General features: G+C 42.0%; 1 protein-coding gene and 12 non-coding genes across 13 annotated transcripts in view; all 13 read right to left on the reverse strand.

The window, feature by feature from the left end:
• The window catches only part of itpr3 (inositol 1,4,5-trisphosphate receptor, type 3), a 66,426-nt gene that overhangs the window by 31,343 nt on the left and 16,033 nt on the right, over positions 1-19,050 (reverse strand). Inside the window, exons 2-8 of the mRNA XM_034125585.1 lie at positions 3,741-3,885; positions 3,488-3,632; positions 2,759-2,967; positions 2,328-2,448; positions 1,938-1,992; positions 1,496-1,661; positions 164-331 (exon numbers count right to left, since the gene is read on the reverse strand). Of these exons, the coding sequence (XP_033981476.1) occupies positions 164-331; positions 1,496-1,661; positions 1,938-1,992; positions 2,328-2,448; positions 2,759-2,967; positions 3,488-3,632; positions 3,741-3,885 (1,009 nt within the window). The remainder of the gene's footprint in view (positions 1-163; positions 332-1,495; positions 1,662-1,937; positions 1,993-2,327; positions 2,449-2,758; positions 2,968-3,487; positions 3,633-3,740; positions 3,886-19,050) is intronic.
• Positions 4,440-4,512, reverse strand: trnak-uuu. Its single transcript has one exon. It is a non-coding gene; the product is annotated as a tRNA-Lys (tRNA).
• trnak-uuu lies at positions 4,804-4,876 on the reverse strand. The gene has a single exon. It is a non-coding gene; the product is annotated as a tRNA-Lys (tRNA).
• Positions 5,185-5,257, reverse strand: trnak-uuu. Its single transcript has one exon. It is a non-coding gene; the product is annotated as a tRNA-Lys (tRNA).
• Positions 6,685-6,757, reverse strand: trnak-uuu. The gene has a single exon. It is a non-coding gene; the product is annotated as a tRNA-Lys (tRNA).
• On the reverse strand, positions 7,048-7,120 carry trnak-uuu. The gene has a single exon. It is a non-coding gene; the product is annotated as a tRNA-Lys (tRNA).
• Positions 7,411-7,483, reverse strand: trnak-uuu. Its single transcript has one exon. It is a non-coding gene; the product is annotated as a tRNA-Lys (tRNA).
• trnak-uuu lies at positions 7,774-7,846 on the reverse strand. Its single transcript has one exon. It is a non-coding gene; the product is annotated as a tRNA-Lys (tRNA).
• trnak-uuu lies at positions 8,137-8,209 on the reverse strand. Its single transcript has one exon. It is a non-coding gene; the product is annotated as a tRNA-Lys (tRNA).
• On the reverse strand, positions 8,500-8,572 carry trnak-uuu. The gene has a single exon. It is a non-coding gene; the product is annotated as a tRNA-Lys (tRNA).
• On the reverse strand, positions 8,881-8,953 carry trnak-uuu. Its single transcript has one exon. It is a non-coding gene; the product is annotated as a tRNA-Lys (tRNA).
• trnak-uuu lies at positions 9,262-9,334 on the reverse strand. Its single transcript has one exon. It is a non-coding gene; the product is annotated as a tRNA-Lys (tRNA).
• trnak-uuu lies at positions 12,236-12,308 on the reverse strand. The gene has a single exon. It is a non-coding gene; the product is annotated as a tRNA-Lys (tRNA).

Here is a 19,050-nt window from a genome sequence, read left to right on the forward strand (position 1 = left end):
TTGTAGAAACTCTCTCTCAACATAGCGCTGTATGCTGATGATACTGCACTCTCCACCACCTCTTTGCTCCTTGAACTCCAGACAATCTGTTCTTTTATTTTATAAATACTAATGCCTCTATAGTGAAAATAAAGGTGTAAATAATGATGTTTTTGCTCCCCACCTCCCCTTTCTCCTTCTTGTCCTTCTTGTCTTTCTTCCCGTCGCCTCCACCTGAGCTCTTCTTCTCCACCCACAGTTCAGATTTCTCCACCAGCGTTCGGAGTCGGTCCAGATCCGCCTTGATCAGCTTGTAGTTTTCTACATCCTGCGACGTGATCAACAACTGGACCTGTGGAGGAGCAAAAACAAGGATTAACATGAGCGTCCAGCGAACAGTGAGTCGGTCAATCAATCTATCTGTGCAATTATTCCACTTCCACAGATTCAACATGATTCAGATTTGTAAAGTGGATTTAATAATGGGTCTAGATTAAATCATTCTCAATCAATCTCAATCTTTATTTATTTATATAGCACATTTAAAACAACCTCAGTTGACCAAAGTGCTGTACAGGGAGTAAAATAATAAAACAATAATTATAAACAAGATAACAAGCACAATAACTAGAGACATATAAAAACACATATACATATCAAAATGAAATAGTATTAAAAGCCAATGCAAAGAGGTGAGTAAATGGCCGTCGTAATCCAACCCTAGAGTAGTTGTAGTCATATGGCCCGCAAATTGGTCAGTAAAAGGACATCCAACACCAAACTATTTGGATTTGGGATATGGATCATCCTTGCAAAGTTAAGAGGCCTTCAGACAGTGCTTCACTACATCAACAAAACATTAAATAATAACATTATATTTTGGAAGAGTTATGTAAGGCGTAGTTCAAGGAAACGATTCAATCATATATTCATCTGAGGTTGTTTAAGGGTGGTGATGGTTGTTACTGTACCTTACATTAGCTTAACTGCTATTGCTTTAATAAAACTACTAAACTAAACTCTTCTGTCATTTTTGGAAGATATCAAAACTTTGTAATTGATTATAGGACATACGCTTATATTTGAAGGTATACTTAATTTAAATTAGTAAGAATACTGTACGATGCTCACTGCTATTATTCTACTTTTTTACTTCACTTGGTCTGTTTTCACAAGACTTTAACCTGCACTCACATCTGCGCACAAACAAATATATTTAACAATCCAAATGTGTATACAGTATATGTCCATTCGTTATCTGACCAACGTTTTACTGTGATATCTGTTTCAACAGTTACTATATCACTTTATTTGAAATTGTTTTATTGTTATTTTTATTGTATTTAATCTCTATGTTTTACCTTGCAGATAGCCAGTCCTAACCCTAAGTCAGTGTGAGCTTTTAATACTATGTATTTGTGTGTGTGTGTGTGTGTGTGTGTGTGTGTGTGTGTGTGTGTGTGTGTGTGTGTGTGTGTGTGTGTGTGTGTGTGTGTGTGTGTGTGTGTGTGTGTACCTGTTTGAAGGTGTGCAGCACCTCCTGTCTCTGGCTGAAGTGTCTGAAGAGCAGCTGCAGGGCTCCAGAGACTAAAGGAGGGTAGTCGTGCATGGTGAGGTGGATCAGAACCCTCAGGAACATCCGACCGCCTTCATCATCCACCTCCAAAATACTGTTCCCTTTCCTGTCACACACACACACACACACACACACACACACACACACACACACACACACACACACACCCACACACCACACACACACACACACACACACACACACACACACACACACACACACACACACCACAACACACACACACACCACACACACACACACACACACAATATATAAAATCACTTTATATCTATGTGCTTCTTTAAATGTCTGAAAAAAAGCCATCATTGTTCAATATTGATCAAGGTTTTTATGAATGAAAGTGTCTACATATATGACATACCCGACTCCAAACATAGCCTCAGCCTGCTCTCCAATGTGCTGCAGGTTGATGGTGGCTGAGGAGGGACAAGATAAGATAAGAGATAAGATAAGACTTTATTTATCCCGAAGGAAATTGTTGTGCCAGAGTTACAAAAATATAATAAACACAGCAGCATAATAGTAAAACTGTACACTAAAAGTGCAGTACAAAGAGCAATTAAATATTAAATCGTCGATATTTAATATTTAATTGCTAAACACACAATAGGACTGGATATGCAACATTCCCTTACATAGGCAGATTCCCTTTACAGTAACAAAAAATCAGGAAGCACATTTGGATATTTATCAAGGGTTTCAGTCCAAAACAAACTGAAAGAGTGTGTTTCCATTGGCTTTCTGTGTGTACCTGCGTGCTCCAAATTGGTGGTGGCGTCGGCATCAGCCATGGGATAAACATCCACAAACTCTTTCTTAAACACTGACAGCAGGAAGGAGATGCGGTAGTCCAGACGAACGTTCAGGATGAACTGATGAAGAGCAAAACATGGTGTTATGGGTTAGAGCAGCTGTTCCTAGTTTGGACATATACAATTTGAAAGGAAAAACAGGAGAAACTACAACATTAACACTTTAAAAAAAGGTGTTGCTTGCTTCAACTAGGCACCAATCCTGGTTATAAAGTGAAACATTTGAAAACTGCAAACTTGCTTATATCATCAACAGTGGAGACGTTAATAAGCAAGAGAAAACATTTTAACGAGGTATATTGTACAGGTGTACCTAACAAGGTGGGCATTGAGTGTGTATTTAATATAATTCATATGTGATATAAGTTACCTGTAATATCTCCAGTATCTTCAGCTTGGTGTCCATCACAGTCAGGTCCATATTTTCGATACTATCTTTACTGCCTCTCTGTCCTTCAAGCGCATTTCCCGCCCCCGCCCCTCTGGCTCCTGCACCTCCAAATATGGACTGCTTCCTGTTAAGGACCATGGTGGACATAATCTGACCCATCCCATGTATGGAGCGCTTGACGTTTTTCCCTTCAGACGGGAGGGAAGAACAGAAAGCAATGGTCTGCATTATTACCGACTAAATCCAAAGGGGCAAAGACAGGAGACTTTTGAAGTGGAAAATGCATCAATCACTGCCCCTTTACGCAGTGATAGGCCAGGGCGTTATCTAGGTGTGAAGGAAATTAACCTATATTTAAATTTGTTAGCGACTGCAAGTAACAGTAGCAGTGACTAAACGGTTAGCTGACACAAAACAGTAACTCTTAAAGACTCTCAAAGTCAAAACCAGTCAGGAGACGAAATGATGAGTGACAAACATGTCTGAAAGAATAAAAAAGCAAAACTACTTGGTTGACTTTAAAACTTCTACATAGCATCCTTTAGAAAAAAAAAATGTCAACAAAATGTTCAGCTTTTAATGTCTGGAAATGTGTATTGTATATGTTTTTGTAAATGTAACAAAGAACAGGCAGGCAACGTGAGACAAATGAAGATTAACATAATGTAAAAAAATATAAAGGTTAACAGTTATCAGAGCATTAAGTACCTGATCCATCATCATGGAATAAGACCCCAGCATATCCAGGGTTGGGTCTACAGTCGATGATGCCCAGCAGAGTTCTGGTGAGTCTGAGCAGCTCAAAGAAACTGTAGAAACCAAAGTAGATCAAATGTCTGGCCAAACTCACCACCTGGAGAAAGACCGAAAAGAAGAGGCAGTGATCAGAGACAAAAAATGCAAAACTGATGGATTAAGAAAGTGGTAAAATGGGAATAGAAGTAAAAGAGCGAGGGCTGACCTCGTATGTGAGTTTGTTTTTCTCCTCGTTGTGAAAGGGCAGCTCATCGTTCAGGACGTTGTTCAGATATTCCTCCATGAAGACCATTGTGTTGGAGAAACGGTTCTTCTTGTTGTCTCTGCTGTCGTCCATGTTGGAGTCATAACTGTGGGGAACACACATCAAAACAAATTATTATAGGCTCTCAGCAAACAATCTGTTCTATCTACACTGAGTCTTAGCCACACAAATCTGAAGCACAGCAAACATTTTATTATATATAAACTTCATGATGTTTCTGAGTGTTATAGGATTAACAAATACACTTCTGCCAGGAGAGACAAACATTACACTGATGAGGAAAACATTTGTCAACAAAAAAATAGAAGAAGTATTCTTGTTGTAGCATTTTCTGCAGTTACCAAGTAGTCTGACAAGCATTACCACCACCTTGTGGACTGGAGAGGAATTGAACCAGATGTGCATGTAGCCTTGGGAAAACTAAATGGATTGCACTCAAATTAGTGACTTCGTAAAGGTATCCTCAAAACATGGGGCCATAAAGGCTTCTGAAAGTGACGTGCACATACAGTCAGTCTGAAAGCAATCAGGCTTTCACGAATGACTAGCTCATGAAAGTCAGAAGCAAACTGTGGACCTGATGCAGAACCATTGTTAGCATCTGCTGCAGTGAGGACTTAATATACACAATAAAGGTAACGCCCGAACAGGGACTTGAACCCTGGACCCTCAGATTAAAAGTCTGATGCTCTACCGACTGAGCTATCCAGGCTCTGAAAGACACCTTAGTAGTGAAAGTATGCATAACCACATTTGCATTAAGTATCTGAAAATCAAGACAGCTTTCAAGGAGATCAGCAATGTGGCAACCTGAGAGATCTTTGGTTGAGTGTAAATGATGAGGCACTTATAAATGGGGCCTTGAAGACATGTGCGAGTGACTTGGATGTATCTAGAATAGTCTGGTAGGAAACAGACTACCACGAATGCAACAAGCGGACGTGGTCTAGCAGACAAATGTTAGCTTTAGAGAGGACTTGAGTCACATCACACAATAGATTTACGCCTGAACAGGGACTTGAACCCTGGACCCTCAGATTAAAAGTCTGATGCTCTACCGACTGAGCTATCCAGGCTCTGAAAGACACCTTAGTAGTGAAAGTATGCATAACCACATTTGCATTAAGTATCTGAGTGTAAATGATGAAATGAAAATCAAGACAGCTTTCAAGGAGATCAGCAATGTGGCAACCTGAGAGATCTTTGGTTGAGTGTAAATGATGAGGCACTTATAAATGGGGCCTTGAAGACCTGTGCGAGTGACTTGGATTTATCTAGATAGTCTGGTAGGAAACAGACTACCACGAATGCAACAAGCGGACGTGGTCTATCAGACAAATGTTAGCTTTAGAGAGGACTTGAGTCACATCACACAATAGATTTACGCCTGAACAGGGACTTGAACCCTGGACCCTCAGATTAAAAGTCTGATGCTCTACCGACTGAGCTATCCAGGCTCTGAAAGACACCTTAGTAGTGAAAGTATGCATAACCACATTTGCATTAAGTATCTGAAAATCAAGACAGCCTTCAAGGAGATCAGCAATGTGGCAACCTGAGAGATCTTTGGTTGAGTGTAAATGATGAGGCACTTATAAATGGGTTCTTGAAGACATGTGCGAGTGACTTGTACCCCTTTCACACCAACGGTGTTTCAGGGCCGGTTCGGTGCTGGTGCTTGAAAAGCACCGGGTTTTCCTGTTCACACCGCAGCGGAGCAGCGTCATAGCTCCGGAATCCGGTTCATTTCGAGCACCAAAAAGTTGTCCGTCTAGAAGCAAGAACCGCATACGTCACGCTTACGTCGGAGGGGGGCGAGATTAACCTGAGCTAACACTTAAGGCGAGTACGGCAAATAAAAGTTGTAACAAGCAGTAGTGCTGAGCAAAGTGACTAGAACGCATCCACACACTTGTTAAAAAAAACACACTTTATAAAGTCAGGCAACACTAACCAGGCTTTGTGTGATTCTGTTTATTTGTACCTTACTTTGACCATCCGTTCGCTGTTATTGATCATTGTGGAGAGCAGGCAGACGTTTTGTTTGTTATTATAGCAGCTATCGGATGGAATCAATACATGGGCTGCACAGGTTGTCATGTCCGACTATCACAAGTAGAATCATAATGAAAAATACGTCAGTAAAAAGTGCCCGTAGAAAACTGCTTAGTCAGTTTAGCTTCGGTTGCTATGCTAACATCACCCATGTTATACCAGAGAAACTTTCATAACAGCGTTGTGATGCCAAACAGCGTCAATTCAGACTGACACCAAACAGCGTCAATTCAGACTGACACACATTCACTTAAGGGGAACTGGGGATATGTATCAGCTGCTTGTGTGACAGTCAGACAGTGAATACTTTAGAGCCGTGTGAGCTAACCCGGAGCTAACGGGAGAATACACTCTTGGAAGAGCAGCAGCACTGCAGCGGTCGGTAAATGCCGCTGAAACACATTAGTAAACAATGAACCACGGCACTCTGGAGAAAAGTATAAGGTTGGAGAAGTCGTTATTTAATTTAATCTGGCTTCGTATGATTAAAAGCAACGCAGTCCCCGGCCCGTTGTTGTTGTGAGGTGAGCTCCGGCGTTGGGGAGAAACTCAGCGACGTAAACTGTGACGTCATGACGCAGCAGCGGCAGCACCAGTCGGGCTCTGAGCGGTGTGAAAAGAGCCGGCGCTAAACCGAAGAACCGGTTCTGAACCAGAAAAGCTCTAGCACGGAGCTTGAACCGGAGTTGCGTTGGTGTGAAAGGGGCATTGGATGTATCTAGAATAGTCTGGTAGGAAACAGACTACCACGAATGCAACAAGCGGATGTGGTTTAGCAGACAAATGTTAGCTTTAGAGAGGACTTGAGTCACATCACACAATAGATTTACACCTGAACAGGGACTTGAACCCTGGACCCTCAGATTAAAAGTCTGATGCTCTACCGACTGAGCTATCCAGGCTCTGAAAGACACCTTAGTAGTGAAAGTATGCATAACCACATTTGCATTAAGTATCTGAAAATCAAGACAGCCTTCAAGGAGATCAGCAATGTGGCAACCTGAGAGATCTTTGGTTGAGTGTAAATGATGAGGCACTTATAAATGGGGCCTTGAAGACCTGTGTGAGTGACTTGGATGTATCTAGATAGTCTGGTAGGAAATAGACTTGCACAAATGCAACAAGCTGACTTTGTCTTGCAGACAAATGTTAGCTTTACAGAGGACTTGAGTCACATCACACACTATATTTACGCCTGAACAGGGACTTGAACCCTGGACCCTCAGATTAAAAGTCTGATGCTCTACCGACTGAGCTATCCAGGCTCTGAAAGACACCTTAGTAGTGAAAGTATGCATAACCACATTTGCATTAAGTATCTGAAAATCAAGACAGCCTTCAAGGAGATCAGCAATGTGGCAACCTGAGAGATCTTTGGTTGAGTGTAAATGATGAGGCACTTATAAATGGGTTCTTGAAGACATGTGCGAGCCACTTGGATGTATCTAGATAGTCTGGTCGGAAACAGACTACCACGAATGCAACAAGCGGACGTGGTCTATCAGACAAATGTTAGCTTTACAGAGGACTTGAGTCACATCACACACTATATTTACGCCTGAACAGGGACTTGAACCCTGGACCCTCAGATTAAAAGTCTGATGCTCTACCGACTGAGCTATCCAGGCTCTGAAAGACACCTTAGTAGTGAAAGTATGCATAACCACATTTGCATTAAGTATCTGAAAATCAAGACAGCCTTCAAGGAGATCAGCAATGTGGCAACCTGAGAGATCTTTGGTTGAGTGTAAATGATGAGGCACTTATAAATGGGTTCTTGAAGACATGTGCGAGCCACTTGGATGTATCTAGATAGTCTGGTCGGAAACAGACTACCACGAATGCAACAAGCGGACGTGGTCTATCAGACAAATGTTAGCTTTACAGAGGACTTGAGTCACATCACACACTATATTTACGCCTGAACAGGGACTTGAACCCTGGACCCTCAGATTAAAAGTCTGATGCTCTACCGACTGAGCTATCCAGGCTCTGAAAGACACCTTAGTAGTGAAAGTATGCATAACCACATTTGCATTAAGTATCTGAAAATCAAGACAGCCTTCAAGGAGATCAGCAATGTGGCAACCTGAGAGATCTTTGGTTGAGTGTAAATGATGAGGCACTTATAAATGGGTTCTTGAAGACATGTGCGAGTGACTTGGATGTATCTAGATAGTCTGGTCAGAAACAGACTACCACGAATGCAACAAGCGGACGTGGTCTAGCAGACAAATGTTAGCTTTAGAGAGGACTTGAGTCACATCACACAATAGATTTACGCCTGAACAGGGACTTGAACCCTGGACCCTCAGATTAAAAGTCTGATGCTCTACCGACTGAGCTATCCAGGCTCTGAAAGACACCTTAGTAGTGAAAGTATGCATAACCACATTTGCATTAAGTATCTGAAAATCAAGACAGCCTTCAAGGTGATCAGCAATGTGGCAACCTGAGAGATCTTTGGTTGAGTGTAAATGATGAGGCACTTATAAATGGGTTCTTGAAGACATGTGCGAGTGACTTGGATGTATCTAGATAGTCTGGTCGGAAACAGACTACCACGAATGCAACAAGCGGACGTGGTCTATCAGACAAATGTTTGCTTTAGAGAGGACTTGAGTCACATCACACAATAGATTTACGCCTGAACAGGGACTTGAACCCTGGACCCTCAGATTAAAAGTCTGATGCTCTACCGACTGAGCTATCCAGGCTCTGAAAGACACCTTAGTAGTGAAAGTATGCATAACCACATTTGCATTAAGTATCTGAGTGTAAATGATGAAATGAAAATCAAGACAGCTTTCAAGGAGATCAGCAATGTGGCAAACTGAGAGATCTTTGGTTGAGTGTAAATGATGAGGCACTTATAAATGGGGCCTTGAAGACCTGTGTGAGTGACTTGGATGTATCTAGATAGTCTGGTAGGAAATAGACTTGCACAAATGCAACAAGCGGACTTTGTCTTGCAGACAAATGTTAGCTTTACAGAGGACTTGAGTCACATCACACACTATATTTACGCCTGAACAGGGACTTGAACCCTGGACCCTCAGATTAAAAGTCTGATGCTCTACCGACTGAGCTATCCAGGCTCTGAAAGACACCTTAGTAGTGAAAGTATGCATAAACACATTTGCATTAAGTATCTGTGTGGAAATGATGAAATGAAAATCAAGACAGCTTTCAAGGAGATCAGCAATGTGGCAACCTGAGAGATCTTTGGTTGAGTGTAAATGATGAGGCACTTATAAATGGGGCCTTGAAGACCTATGTGAGTGACTTGGATTTATCTAGATAGTCTGGTAGGAAACAGACTACCACGAATGCAACAAGCGGACGTGGTCTAGCAGACAAATGTTAGCTTTAGAGAGGACTTGAGTCACATCACACAATAGATTAACGCCTGAACAGGGACTTGAACCCTGGACCCTCAGATTAAAAGTCTGATGCTCTACCGACTGAGCTATCCAGGCTCTGAAAGACACCTTAGTAGTGAAAGTATGCATAACCACATTTGCATTAAGTATCTGAAAATCAAGACAGCCTTCAAGGAGATCAGCAATGTGGCAACCTGAGAGATCTTTGGTTGAGTGTAAGGCCTAGGCTCCACGGGAACGAAAACGGGTTGAATCCGCATATTTCTCATGCGTATAGCCCTTTAAGCTCGACGACGCCGTAACGGAAACTTAGAAACAGACCCTGCAAACAACAACGGGTCCAAAGGTGGATAGATCTGGGAACGGAGCGCTCTGGGGGGTCCAACGGGGCCGTGTGGTCGCCTATACGGTCATCCGTTTCTGATAATGACGACGCAATAGCCCCGCCTCTCCCCGCCTCTGCTGCTCACCCCCGCAAAAGTACACTGCACACTGAATTCAGATTATTTATCTTTATCTCGATATGGACATAAACGCGAGTGAAGTCTAATCTGACAGGACGGAGACACGCAGCTCCTCCCGCTGTGATGCAGCGGGAGCAAAACACACACTTCAAGTCAGATCATCACCCTTAGCTATTTTAATTACCTCTCAAACTACCTAAACTAGTTATAAATATGTTTATTTTTACTGTCGGGTCACTCATTACAGGATCAGCTGCTGCATGAGACAGACACTGACGCTGTCAGAAGAGAGGAAAAAGAGACAGGCTCCGTGTATTTTATGATTATATATCATTATATCGTCGTTATTCATTTGTTTTAAAGCTCAATAAATAACAATGAAGACCTTTGACCGGCACTTTTATAATTTTGTCCAGAAGATTTAAACTTTAACACACGTTGACCGGCGAAAAACTCTGCCCGGTTCCGTCGGCCCCCACCAAGGAGAATAAACAGAAGTGCAGCCATGACAACCATTCTTCTTCGCTGCTTTTGTGGAGGAAGTTACAGCGCCACGTACAGGTTCGGCATATGTACTGCAGCTTTTCCAGCGGTTGGATGTAAACGGAGCCGTCTCGTGGAGCTTGACACAATCCGGTGTATATTGCGTGTGGGCGGAAGGTTTTTTGCGGTTGCGTTTGCGTTACTCCGATGCGTTTTGCCGTATGCGTTCCCATGGAGCCGGGGCCTAAATGATGAGGCACTTAAAAATGGGTTCTTGAAGACATGTGCGAGTGACTTGGATGTATCTAGAATAGTCTGGTAGGAAACAGACTACCACGAATGCAACAAGCAGATGTGGTTTAGCAGACAAATGTTAGCTTTAGAGAGGACTTGAGTCACATCACACAATAGATTTACGCCTGAACAGGGACTTGAACCCTGGACCCTCAGATTAAAAGTCTGATGCTCTACCGACTGAGCTATCCAGGTTCTGAAAGACACCTTAGTAGTGAAAGTATGCATAACTACATTTGCATTAAGTATCTGAAAATCAAGACAGCTTTCAAGGAGATCAGCAATGTGGCAACCTGAGAGATCTTTGGTTGAGTGTAAATGATGAGGCACTTATAAATGGGGCCTTGAAGACCTATGTGATGCGGCTTTCACACCGGCGCTTTTCACTTTCTAGCTCCTCGCGAGAGCTTTTCTGGTTCAGCTCCCGTTTCCCTTTTCAGCTCCCGCTCTGTTCACACTGCCCAGAGCTGCCGCTGCTGCGTCATGACGTCACAGTTTACGTCGCTGATTTTCTCCCACAACAACAACGGGCCGGGGACTGCGTCGGGTCGTGTTGCTTTTAATCATACGAAGCCAGATTAAATTAAATAACGACTTCTCCAACCTTATACTTTTCTCCAGAGTGCCGTGGTTCATTGTTTATTAATGTGTTTCAGCGGCATTTACCGACCGCTGCAGTGCTGGCTGCACTTCCACGGGAGTTTATTCTCCCGTTAGCTCCGGGTTAGCTCACACGGCTCTAAAGTATTCACTGTCTGACTGTCACACAAGCAGCTGATACATATCCCCAGTTCCCCTTAAGTGAATGTGTGTCAGTCTGAATTGACGCTGTTTGGCATCACAACGCTGTTATGAAAGTTTCTCTGGTATAACATGGGTGATGTTAGCATAGCAACCGAAGCTAAACTGACTACTTGCTAAGCCGTTTTCTACAGGCACATTTTACCGGCGTATTTTTCATTATGATTCTACTTCTGATAGTCGGACATGACAACCTGTACAGCCCATGTATCTCCACAATGATCAATAACAGCGAACGGATGGTCAAAGTAAGGTTTCCTGCACGCCTCGACGTAAGAGACGTAAGCGACGCCGCGTCATAGCTCCGAAGCTCTTGCCTCTGGACCGACAATTTTTTGGAGCTGGAAGTGAACCGCATTCCGGAGCTATGACGCGCCGCCGCTGCGGTGTGAACAGGAAAAACCGGCGCTTTTCAGGCTCTAGCTCCCAGCAGGAGCTGGAAAAGCGCCGGTGTGAAAGGGGCATGAGTGACTTGGATTTATCTAGATAGTCTGGTAGGAAACAGACTACCACGAATGCAACAAGCGGACTTTGTCTTGCAGACAAATGTTAGCTTTAGAGAGGACTTGAGTCACATCACACAATAGATTTACGCTTGAACAGGGACATGAACCCTGGACCCTCAGATTAAAAGTCTGATGCTCTACCGACTGAGCTATCCAGGCTCTGAAAGACACCTTAGTAGTGAAAGTATGCATAACCACATTTGCATTAAGTATCTGAAAATCAAGACAGCTTTCAAGGAGATCAGCAATGTGGCAACCTGAGAGATCTTTGGTTGAGTGTAAATGATGAGGCACTTATAAATGGGGCCTTGAAGACCTGTGTGAGTGACTTGGATTTATCTAGATAGTCTGGTAGGAAACAGACTACCACGAATGCAACAAGCGGATGTGGTCTAGCAGACAAATGTTAGCTTTAGAGAGGACTTGAGTCACATCACACAATAGATTTACGCCTGAACAGGGACTTGAACCCTGGACCCTCAGATTAAAAGTCTGATGCTCTACCGACTGAGCTATCCAGGCTCTGAAAGACACCTTAGTAGTGAAAGTATGCATAACCACATTTGCATTAAGTATCTGAAAATCAAGACAGCCTTCAAGGAGATCAGCAATGTGGCAACCTGAGAGATCTTTGGTTGAGTGTAAGGCCTAGGCTCCACGGGAACGAAAACGGGTTGAATCTGCATATTTCTCATGCGTATAGCCCTTTAAGCTCGACGACGCCGTAACGGAAACTTAGAAACAGACCCTACAAACGACAACGGGTCCAAAGGTGGATAGATCTGGGAACGGAGCGCTCTGGGGGGTCCAACGGGGCCGTGTGGTCGCCTATACGGTCATCCGTTTCTGACAATGACGCCGCAATAGCCCCGCCTCTCCCCGCCTCTGCTGCTCACCCCCGCTAAAGTACACTGCACACTGAATTCAGATTATTTATCTTTATCTCGATATGGACATAAACGCGAGTGAAGTCTAATCTGACAGGACGGAGACACGCAGCTCCTCCCGCTGTGATGCAGCGGGAGCAAAACACACACTTCAAGTCAGATCATCACCCTTAGCTATTTTAATTACCTCTCAAACTACCTAAACTAGTTATAAATATGTTTATTTTTACTGTCGGGTCACTCATTACAGGATCAGCTGCTGCATGAGACAGACACTGACGCTGTCAGAAGAGAGGAAAAAGAGACAGGCTCCGTGTATTTTATGATTATATATCATTATATCGTCGTTATTCATTTGTTTTAAAGCTCAATAAATAACAATGAAGACCTTTGACCGGCACTTTTATAATTTGTCCGGAAGATTTAAACTTTAACACACGTTGACCGGCGAAAAACTCTGCCCGGTTCCGTCGGCCCCCACCAAGGAGAATAAACAGAAGTGCAGCCATGACAACCATTCTTCTTCGCTGCTTTTGTGGAGGAAGTTACAGCGCCACGTACAGGTTCGGCATATGTACTGCAGCTTTTCCAGCGGTTGGATGTAAACGGAGCTGTCTCGTGGAGCTTGACACAATCCGGTGTATATTGCGTGTGGGCGGAAGGTTTTTTGCGGTTGCGTTTGCGTTACTCCGATGCGTTTTGCCGTATGCGTTCCCGTGGAGCCGGGGCCTAAATGATGAGGCACTTATAAATGGGTTCTTGAAGACATGTGCGAGTGACTTGGATGTATCTAGAATAGTCTGGTAGGAAACAGACTACCACGAATGCAACAAGCGGACTTTGTCTACAGATGAAGCGTCTTATTTTGGACAGTTTAAAATGCGAGGGTCGTGATCGGTTCGTGCACGTTCCGTGATGGCCGGCCGGCCCCCAGTCTGACTTGATACCGCCCCCGTGATAAATACATTTAATTATTGTGAAGCCAGCTGCAATGGATCATTGATCCACCAGGGGGTGCAGTGGGGTTCCACACTGGAGTCATGTGAAATCAACTTCTTTGTTGTTAAGATCCATATGTCACGGATAGGATCATAGTCTGTGCTAAATAAGACATGTAATCATTTAAATAATGTTGTTTAGTCGTAAAAAACGAACGAGCCGGCTCTCCCGATTTTTAATCCTAATTTAATCATCATCATTGATGTTTATGTTCGCCGAATTGACATGAAATCACTGACAAATATGAATATTCTGTATTCAACTTCATTGAAACGATCAGGATGGGTGTTATTTTTCCCCACAATGACCAAGTCGCTGCAAATGATCCCATGTATTACATGTACATGACCATATTCTCAACAAAGTTACGTAACGAAACATTCTGTATTCCTTGCTTACTTTTTATTTAATGCTTTATAACAGCTGGAATAGTTCGTTTAGAACAGGCACCTCACTCGCAATCTGCTCCTCCGCAACGCCTACCACCTACCTCCGGCTGAAATTATGAATGTACAGTAAGGCATAGTAATCATAGATAACACGGCAGGGTCCGTTACAGTTTGTTTTCATCTGATTTCAAATATTTCAAATGTCTGAAGTTAATAAATACATTCTCAGTGTTCAAGTCAATAATAGTCATATAAGAAAAGTACTGATCTAATAACAGAGATTTTATAAGGACTTTTCAATGTTCGACATCGCTCATGTGAAATACAGTAAACTGGATGTTGTGGTGCCGAGAGGCGGGGTATCAAAAGTACAAGCTAAACTTTTATTTAGCATCTGAACACACTTGTAAACAACGTGATGCCCGGGAAGTGAAGACCCGGCGGAAACAGCTGGTCTGGTTCACTAAAATGTCCGTGTACAGTATATCTGGTACTAATGTATAGCGGATCTTTGTTAAGATCCATATGTCACGGATAGGATCATAGTCTGTGCTAAATAAAACATGTAATCATTTACAAAACATCACCATGTTGTTATGCGCATGTGCGAGATGTTATGCATGTGCGCATGTGCGAGATGGTCCGCCATGTTGCACAACTCAATTAAAAAAAGTGTGTTGGTGTATGATCACATTTGTATATGAAAATGTCAGAAGTTAATAAATACATTCTCAATGTTTAAGTCAATCACTGAAGATGCTTACGATATCATAAAATCTAAGTGTTAATGATTGTCAGTAGAGATGGGATGGCAAAAGGTGCTATATATATATTAGGGCTGTCAAGTTAACGCGTTAATAACGCGTTAACGCAAAAAAAAATTAACGCCACTAATTATTTTAACGCGATTAACGCATGTGTATTTTTTGTCCTCGGCCGCCATAGTTTCAGAGCGCATCGAGTTTAAAATACCATCTACAAGCTGATGCTGACAGCCCCGCTCCTGACGCCCGCTTGTGGCAGACCACACTTCCACGCTCACCGGCAGGCCCGGACTGGCCATCGGGAGGACCGGGAGGGTGTGTGTACGTGTGGCGCGACTCGCGCGAGCGAGGCACACCTTACGTGTTGTTGTTGTTAGCATCTGGTGCTAGCTAGCTGTGCTAACGGATATAAGGAGCTGTTTCAATGACATTTCGCCGACAACTGCGCCGAGCACTTGACTTGATGCAGGTAGCCAGACAGTGGGACATTGTACGAAAAGTCAGCACACTCAGCACGGATAGTGCGCGCAACATGATTGCAACGTCCAGGCAGCTCCCGTTCGAGCTTGAGCTGCACATAGCTCTAACGATCCATCACAGTGTCTCCACATTCATTCATTCACACACACACACACACACACACACACACACACACACACACACACACACACACACACACACACACACACACACACACACACACACACACACACACACACACACACACACACACACACACACACACACACACACACACACACACACACACACACACACACACAATGTATTATTGTATGAGAGAGGTTCCAGGTTGAATTGAGGCGAATATTTGTAATGTTCAGGTTGTTGTGTTTAATATTCATGAGAATATTTGTCATTATTCAAATGATAATAAACAAACATATAAAGCATATTTGTCCACTCATATGTTGATAAGAGTATTAAAAACTTGAAAAATATCCCTCTAAGGTACATTTAGAACAGATAAAAAATGTGCGATTAATTTGCGATTAATCGCGATTAACTATGGACAATCATGCGATTAATCGCGATTAAATATTTTAATCGACTGACAGCCCTAATATATATATATAATTCCAAAGCTGGTAAAGACCTTTCAAATTTAGCAATAATAGTCATATAAGAAAAGTACTGATTTGTTCTTGAATCAACTTTTTTATGGAAAATGTTTTATGTAATTTTATTTCATTTTAAATAAAATGAAAGACATTCACAGTTAATGTAATTAGATATACATTATTAATGCCATACATTTTTAAATGTAATTAGATATACATTATTAATGCCATACATTTTTGCATAAATATTTATTCAGTATGATAGCTGTCTAACAGAAGTTAAATCCATTTCTCACTTATTCTGACAATGTACTTAACCCCAAATAAAAGAACCCAATAAAAATAGTTGTTAAATAATAGTGAAGTCACGTTGTAATAACAATAACTCATCTCTCTCGGTTTTTTTTGTTTTCTTTGTGTGCTTTGCCAAAAGCCACTGTGTCAAGTGTCCTAGTTGGGTTGCCGTAACGAACAGCAGCCGGCTCTCGATTTGTAATCCTAATTTAATCGTTTATGTTCGCCGAATTGACATGAAATCACTGACAAATATGAATATACTGTATTCAACTTCATTAAAATGTTATTAACGTGCCTAAACTCAGTAATTCACTAAAAATTACTGATCCCTCCGCGTCGCGTCGCGGAGGGATCTTGATCCCTGGGTGTTATTTTTCCCCATAATGACCAAGTCGCTGCAAATTATCCCGCTTATTACATGGCCACAAAGTAACGACATGACTCCCAATATTAATTAAAATGCTTTTATGGATTTAGAAAATATTTTTATTGATTTAAAAAATAGTTGTATGTATTGATTTAAATTTACATGCATCCGCTAAGAAAAATAGTCCGTTGTTACCGTTTTTTAAATAGTCAGAATGAAACGGCAGCTCTCAGCTGTGTGTTCACACTCCTAATGGCCCATCACAGCTCTCTCCCCCTCTGATCTTTCTTTTCCAACAGTTAAGTTAACTGTAGGTTACTCTGAGTGACAAGCTTACAGTTAGTGAAGTAACACTTTTTTTTTTGTGAGTCACGGCCTCGCTGTTTCATTCTAACATAACGCTCCAAATATGACTGTTTCCACTCGGACTTCAATACAGCAACACCATTGTTTGGTTTCCATGGTAGCGTGTCTCTTTAGTAGCGTGCACTCCTTTCCTGTAAATTACAGGTCCAGCCAGGCAAAACAGTAATATGAAATATGAACGTTAGTTTTTAACTGAAATGATCAAATAAAGTCAAAATGTCACAGTGTTTACAAACATTGACCATACCGTTCACCAGCCCCCACCCCACTATGTTGAGTATAGCCTACTCTTTGTTTAAAACGAATTGGCCATCGGAATGTGTGTGTCCCAACCCCCCCCCCCCCCTGTGATATCTCTTCTCCAGCAGTCTGTAGTTTGTGTTCGCAGATCATCACCCTTAGCTATTTCAATTACCTCTCAAACAACCTAAACTAGTTATAAATGTTTATTTTAAATAAAGTATGTTTCTTCACATGTTAGGTCTATATTGAAGGTTCATTGAAAGTAAAGCTTACTTTGGTTCTTGTGCTCTAGTTCTTCAAGGAATCTTACTGAGAACGTTATGTTTCCTCTGACTGCTTATGCCAAAAGCAACGACAAATTATCTGTTTTAAATACCTTTTTAGACCGTAAACTTTAGAATGAAATGTAATACCGGTTAGTTTTTTGTGTTCATACTGACAGAAGAAGAAATAAATTAAGTATGAATGAGAATAAGACTTATGTAATGTATTGACATTTGATCAGTAGCCTATAAATGTATTACTAACTTTATCCACTGTGGTACCGAAGCTTGGATCACCGCCAAAGACATGGCCGAGGGCAGCTGGCAGCTTTCAATATTTTTCATGTGCGATTCTAACGCTTTCAGAAAGTGAAACATACAGCATCATTTGAGAAAAATAAATCAAAATAAGCGTTATAAATGAACCCTGACTACTTGTGTTTAGGACTCACTGTATTTTGCTACTCTCTAGGTCTGTGGGCCAAATCCAGATATGGGGGGGGGGGGGGGGGGGGGTTCTGTTAGAAGGTGCGACGGGGGAGGGGGGGAGAGAGTTAGACGCTCGTGAATTGTCAACGGGGGGGGGGCCTCTCTGCACGGAGGAGCCGCGGAGAAGTGAATCACAGTGATCTCATAAACATATGACCAATGTGCGAGGGTGATGACATCAGAGCATCGTCCTATGGGCTTAGCCCCGGACAGGTACAACAGGTATTCACTCAGAGGGGGGTAGTTAACTATTTACATGTCAAAAAGCAACAAACAGTGGGCGGGTGGGGGAAGTATACTGAGAAGTATATAATGAGAACTGCTACCAATGGTGGCCTATTTAGTTTATTAAGAAATACATATTTGTAGCTTTTTTTTTATCTGCAGTAGGAAATGCAGAGAGTAGCGACAGGGCTGGTCCAACCTGATCTGTAAAGTGATCTAACTAAGTGCTATTCATTTTCTTGACGGGGAAGTGCAGTGTAAATGGGGGGCTTATATGCATTTGAAAAGCAATATAAATCACACAGTTCGTATACAATAGGCATTAAAAGCACCATCGATAACCATTGCCCTTCTCCTATTCAAACCAAAAGAGAAAATGCAGATATTACACTCTGAAAAGAAAGGGTAGACATATCTGTACTCTTAGTGCCAAGTAGCTAAATAAATTCTCCAAATCAAACCAAATCAAACCAAGATATCTTGGGTATTCACTCAGAGGGGGGTCGGTGAACGGGGCAGAGTTTTTCGCCGGTCAACGTGTGTGAAAGTTTAAAGTTTATCATCTAAATTTGCCGAAACAAGTTTAATATTCTGAAAGCCAAGACTTTGTTTATTTGAAATCAGATGAAAACAAACTGTAACGGTCCCATTTTATTCATATTCCGAGTCATAAAGACTTTATTTAAAATAAACATTTATAACTAGTTTAGGTTGTTTGAGAGGTACAGCTACCATTCTTTAATTAGATGTTTGATAAGTGCATGCAGATCACATAAAACACGTACACAGATACATTATTTTGTATTTTTATTAAATTCGACAATGTCAATTTCACTTTCCACTATGTCCACCGTTGTTTTTCACAACCAATGGCAGAACTTTATTGAGGCCTGTAA

Source organism: Trematomus bernacchii, unplaced genomic scaffold (genome assembly GCF_902827165.1).
Source record: "Trematomus bernacchii unplaced genomic scaffold, fTreBer1.1, whole genome shotgun sequence".
Classification (NCBI taxonomy): domain Eukaryota; kingdom Metazoa; phylum Chordata; class Actinopteri; order Perciformes; family Nototheniidae; genus Trematomus; species Trematomus bernacchii.